Source organism: Apostichopus japonicus, chromosome 12 (genome assembly GCF_037975245.1).
Source record: "Apostichopus japonicus isolate 1M-3 chromosome 12, ASM3797524v1, whole genome shotgun sequence".
NCBI classification, from domain to species: Eukaryota; Metazoa; Echinodermata; class Holothuroidea; order Aspidochirotida; family Stichopodidae; genus Apostichopus; species Apostichopus japonicus.
Genome location: NC_092572.1, coordinates 19,342,489 through 19,348,737, shown reverse-complemented (window position 1 = coordinate 19,348,737; position 6,249 = coordinate 19,342,489). Strand labels below are relative to the sequence as shown.

General features: G+C 37.7%; 1 protein-coding gene across 1 annotated transcript in view; it reads left to right on the top strand.

Annotated features, from left to right (window-relative positions):
• The first annotated feature begins 1,766 nt into the window (after positions 1–1,766).
• The window catches only part of LOC139977373 (uncharacterized), a 13,515-nt gene continuing 9,032 nt past the window's right edge, over positions 1,767–6,249 (top strand). The window contains exons 1-3 of the mRNA XM_071986673.1: positions 1,767–1,925; positions 4,075–4,202; positions 5,324–5,599. Of these exons, the coding sequence (XP_071842774.1) occupies positions 4,121–4,202; positions 5,324–5,599 (358 nt within the window). The 5' untranslated portion in view covers positions 1,767–1,925; positions 4,075–4,120. The remainder of the gene's footprint in view (positions 1,926–4,074; positions 4,203–5,323; positions 5,600–6,249) is intronic.

The window sequence follows — 6,249 nt, the reverse complement described above, 5'->3', positions numbered from 1 at the left end:
ATGAAGTATGTATAAAAAACTTTATCGTTTTATTTGCGAGTTTTCTTTTTGAATTATTCACTGATATTGTTGTTCATATGCATGTCTCTGGTATGAAAATGAACATTTGTGGGCAAAATAATATACTGGGTGGTCGAAATCATGTTTTTATTGGTGGACATTATTTACCGGGTGGGCAAAATAATTTAATGGGTGGGCAATGTGCCAGCTTCACTTACTGGGTAGGCAAAATTGTTTAATTGCCCACCCAGTTAGTCTGTTGTTTGCTTCCTTGCAGTACCACTGTCATAAAGGAACCGAATTTTTCTCTGCACGGCAGCTTGGATGGCCTGCATGTTATATATAGTGGGACTGGCTGCGCAGAAAATAAGCCTGCTGCCCTCTCGTGATCAAATATATATATATATATATATATATATATATATATATATATATATATATATATATATATATATATATACATATATATATATATATATATATATATATATATCTGCATTATGACTTCAATGTAAGCCTACGCATGGCTTGTTTGGTATGGTTTAAGTACGGGGTTCGCTATAATGATCTACGACTCATACCCACCTCCACCCCACCTCGCCCTAAATAATAGTTGTGTCGTTTCTGATCAATAAGAATGAAAGTGAATGCCCTTAATTCTTTTTAAAGTGTTTTTATACCTACATTCCACCTTGCAAAGGAAGACGCATACCGCTTGTTTTTTCCACGAGTGGTTGCAAGGTTAGCAGTATAGTCGGGATCTATTAAAATATTCTAGCTTATTCAATCTAGCGTAAAACTACGAACAGTAATCATCTTCAGAAAACTTAGCATTGCCACCAGCATATCACCTGCAGGAACTGACGATATAACATCATTTATATTTAAATCATAACAATCTTTCATAATTGTTCAGCACATTCTCTCGGATCTACTAGTAGGAAGGTAGTGGGGGAGAGGGGGGGGGGGGTTGTACACCGTTTCCCCCTTTTCAACTACAAAAAGAAAAAGAAAAGTATAGTTATCAGTACAACCTTATCGTGCAATCCTATATTAATGCCTCGTAATGCACCATTTCACGTCAGCTTTTTCTTCGATCAAACTATGGGATATGATAGTCTATATTCATGTATTGTTGTATGCAAATGAGCTGACGTCACAACTGAGGGAAAAAATGTTGATTGAAAATACTTCCAAGTCGAAACGTGCTTGTGCTAATTTGGCATTCAAGTTGGTCCCTCGGACCATGGAGCTATAGCTCCATGCTCGGACATAACACAAACCACCTCCCATGCAGTTTTCACTATTCATTGACTACAGGTTTCTTAAATGTGTTGTAGTATTTATTACCGTACTTTTAATATAGATATCGACGATTAACTATATTATCTTTTCTCTCTAGTCAGTCAAGGCATTCTGAATATTATGATTAATGTTTCCATCGTAATATATGTCATGTTTTCATATACCGGTGTGAATTCAGGGAGGGAATTGGGTGTTGTTTACAATCTAGTTCAGTTACTGTCAACTGCACAAAATCATAACTATATATATAGGTAAATTTACATGCCACATGTAGAAGTGTTACTGGGTGCACTGATAAATTCCTCCACGGAGGACTCGCTTCACTGCACACATATTTCTTTTTTTTTTGCTTTTCAATAGTTGTTTATTGACTGAGTTTATTATATTTTACTGATAGCATGAATTGAATAACAGTGACTTCTTTCCATTGCTATTTTAGGCCTTGGTGTTTTTTGTTCAATTTGCAAACTTGACTCTTGAGTTTTGACGATTGCTAACGTAATAAATATCTGATGAACGTTGAAGATTTTTTTTCCAGGTTCCGCCATTGCTGAAGAAGAAAGCTGACTCGTAGAGTTTCCCTGTGTGAATAACATCCAGCCTGCAGTCGAAACGAACAGGTAGGAACTATAAGCTTGGTTCGTTGCTTAAACTTCTCACATGCATTCACGGCGTTATACTGAAATATATATCGTGAAATCAAAGGTACGTACATGGGGTTATAGGACAAGAAACATTGACAGCAGTGCTGTGTGTGGTTCAAAGGTTTGAATGACGGATGTCATGACTTTTGCACATACCTACACCTATACAATCAGTGTCAATACCCTAGTTGGTTAGGGTGTCCGCATATAAAGCGGGAGTCCCGGGTTCGAATATATAATGTCAAGAAAATCCACGTGAACTCCAAAAGAGAATATGTTTAGACAAAAGCAGAGACATAAGATATGGCTCATAATTGAGAAATAAGGAGCACTGAGTTAGAAAATATATTAGAATTTTCGATTCCCCTGGGGCCTTCGTCATATACATATACATTTGCCTTTGTCGTTTACCTCCATTCCATTAACATAAAGTCTGTTCAAAGTATCTCTTTCGAGATCCGGCTTTAGGAATCACAAATGATTTTCGAGTTGGTTAGCATCATGTTTGATCTCTAGAGTAAGGCAAAATATGTCACCAAAAACAGAACTAGTATTGTTCGATACAGGTGTCAATCGCCTACAGTGAAATTACGACCTTCCTTACCGATTTCAAACCTCTGGACATACAATCAGCGTCCATGGCCTTGTTGGTTAGGGTGTCCGCGTACAAAGCGGGAGGCCCGGGTTCGAATCCCGGTGGGGGCTGGAAGTTTTTTCACTGTTCTGGATTTTCCTTCTCATTACGTTTTCATTTATACATATTCATTTGCCTTTGTCGTTTACCTACATTCCATTAACATAAAGTCTGTTCAAAGTATCTCTTTCGAGATCCGGCGTTAGGAATCACAAATGATTTTCGAGTTGGTTAGTGTCATGTTTGATCTCTAGAGTAAGGCAAAATATGTCACCAAAAACAGAACGATACAGGTGTCAATCGCCTACAGTGAAATTACCAATAACCCAAAATTCAATAGACTCAGTGATGCGTTGCCTCGTTTGACATAGATGAGTACCTTTTAGTGGGCACTGCTTAACCAATTTAAAGTGTGAATTTAACGTATATCATATGTGTGAAGTTAAGTATTGAAATAACATGTTTACGTTGCAGGGAGATTGGTCCTGAGGTCATTGCAACCTATTCCAAAATATATATTTCACATACAAAAGTACACTTCTTTAACATATTTATGGCAATACATTCGGGTTGTGTTTGCAGTTTGTACTAATAATTTGATCTTTAAACATCCCCTTTCACCCCCCCCCCACCTCACCCCCCTCCCCTTCACTTCTGGATTCGATCATCTCCTTTATTGTTCTAATCAAGTTGAAAAGCATGGTCTGATTGGTTATTGGAAGCAATTGAAATCCCCATTTTTACATTCACAATAATGGAGGGGAGGGGAGGGGAGGGGAGGGGGAGGAATCATTTAACAATAAAGCCACATTGAACCACATTGAACAGTTCATATCTTGCTGAACGAGAATATATTAATACTAGAACTATGCACACATTCATCCTTAATTGAAGGTGAGGAAATATATAACAATTATTATAATTTATATACTTTTGACTATTCATTCGTTCACTCTTTCAATCGTTTATTCGTTCAAGCGTTTATTCGTTCATTCGTTCATTCATTCGTTCATAAGTTCAATTGATTCGTTCGTCCGTTCATCCGTTCGTTCCTTGGTTGGTTAGTTGGTTGGTTCGTTCTTCCGTCCGTTTATTCCTTCATTGGTTCATCCGTTCATCCGTTCATTCATCCGTTCGTTTGTTCGTTCATTCGTTTATTTGCTCATTCGTTCATTCATTCGTTCATCCATTCGTTCATCCATTCGTTCGTTCGTTCATGCGTTCGTTCATTCGTACGTTCGTTTGTCCTTTTGTTCATCCGTACATTCGTTCATTCAGTCATTCGTTCATTCGTTCGTTCGTTCATTCGTTCATTCATTCAGTCTTTCATTTATTCATTCTTTCATTCGTCCGTTCGTTCATTTGTTCATTCGTTCTTTCATTTGGTCATTCGTTCATTCGTTCATTCGTTCATTCGTTAATTCGTTGATTCGTACATTTGTTCGTTTACTTATTTATTTACTTGTACTTGTTTACTTTTTAACCCATCAGCGTGTCGTCGATTTACATTGCGAGTGGTTTTATTAGAAGCATTGCAATGGGATCTTTGAAGCACGCATCACCAACACGGATGCCTGCAGGTTTTACTCCGTTGACACTTCTACTGAGTCTAGTATTAGGTAAGTGTGAGCTTAATGAAAGACATCCGACTAAACATATATCGCAAATATTCAGTTTCTGTACAATATTCCAATTTTTAAATTAGTACCAAGCTTTAATTTGAACAGGTATTGATTCATTCATTCATTTCGTTCACATGCATAACTCATGTCGTTCATTTCGTTCGTAACGATCATTCCATTAATTTCGATCGTTTCGTTCATGTAGATACAATAAAATTTCATATCTGAAGAATATTACGTTCTGCTCACATTTGCAGATGAACTTTTATTCGCGAACATGTACCTATCGCAAACACCGCGTAAGCTACGGTGTATAGCTTACGGAGAGTGGCGAGGGGCGGGGAAGCGGGAGATGGGACCCACAGATATTCGTCTGCTTCACTCCACCTCACCCAATCCCAGCCCAATCTTCCGTATATCTGCCTGTTTCCAAAACGCCCATCTTCTATAACCTCCCCGGTGTGTATAACAGTGTATAGCATCTTCTTCAACATTGAAGTAACAACACAACAAGATGCTGAGCTGAAAACATGTCCGAAAATAATGTCACTTCAGTGTAGGTCCATTTAGGGCTATTTATCAAACGATGGTCTGGTGGTTAACCTTCTTCTTTCTTTGGGGTGGGGGGGGGGTGGGCGGATGTACACTACTCTTAATGGTGTAACATGGTACTGCCATAGTGAAACTAGCTCGCCCGAACTGTCTTTACTATATAGGGGCAGTACCAATACAAGTCTATATAGTATTAAACCACGGGTGCATCGGTCATGTATCACAACCGCTGCACTGTATAGTTGATCCAGGCTGGCATATTAGATATATATTTTTTTAATTAGAGATTTTTAAACCACACAGACAAAGTACTCTTTCATAACAGAAGACATGTAGACCAGAAGATAATGATTATTTTATATTGAAGAATCATGTGAGTTTTCAAAGGAGAAGGATATTATTTCTATGACACTTTGAAACAGTTTCAGTTTATTATTTAATATTTTAAACCTTTTTTTTAACCAATATTAATCTGGAGCACTATGTCCAGATCAGTGATACTAAAATACTCCCTTCCCCTTCCCCTTCCTTTTCAATATTGTATTCAATATTTTTTATCATGATAGGTCAGGTGTCATCCGAATTCCAACCTTCCTGGGGTTTCCGAAGCGGGACAACGTATACCGTCTGTCAAGGTATAGATGGTACGAGCAATCCTCTAAGTTGTTTGTCGACGTCGCAGGATCAAATTTACGGGAGTGGTGTGGGAACTTCTCTTCAAATACTGTTTGGCGGTTGCGGCCCAACGACGTTGTTTAATCTCTTTGACGGTGGGGCAAACCCAGATGTAATTTTGCAAAGACACAATTCAGTTACTACGATGATCATAGATCCGTCTCGGGGTAAGCCAATCTGGAAGTTGGAATGGTATTTTAACCTGCAGGCATGGAGGTGGTAAAGCAGCCCTTTTGTGACCTTTTCTATACTTTTCTCAACCTCATTGATACCATGACGACATACATAACTAGCTTATCAAGTCATTGCTAAATTTCAAATGATGGAATAAAAGTAAGTCGAAACATTTGCAACTTTGAACAGTTGTTTTTTCTCGAAGATATTTTCAGTCCATTAGGATCGCAATAAACCCCGCCCATAATATGAATATTGAAATTCTATGAACGACATTTTAATAGGCTCTCACTGTATAGATCGCGGGAAATTTGAGCTGTGCAAGTGACTTTTCCAGCATCGCTCAATTAAATTTGATCTGTCGTAAAAAAACCGTTATAAAACCCTCTTTTAAAAGTCCAAGTTATATATTTTCAAGGATATGTTGTTTAAACTTCTGAAGTTACAAAAGAAAAAAATATGGTTAGGTGGATGATTTAATAATTTGTAATTAAAGGATTAATATTAAAATTAAGGCCTGCCCCGAGGAGCTGACGTCATCATCATTGAAGCCTTAAAGGAGCATTTCAGATATTAAGCACATAGTAATGGTGAATATCTCAAAAACTTGACTAGCAAGGGAAGCATTACCAGCACTCAATTT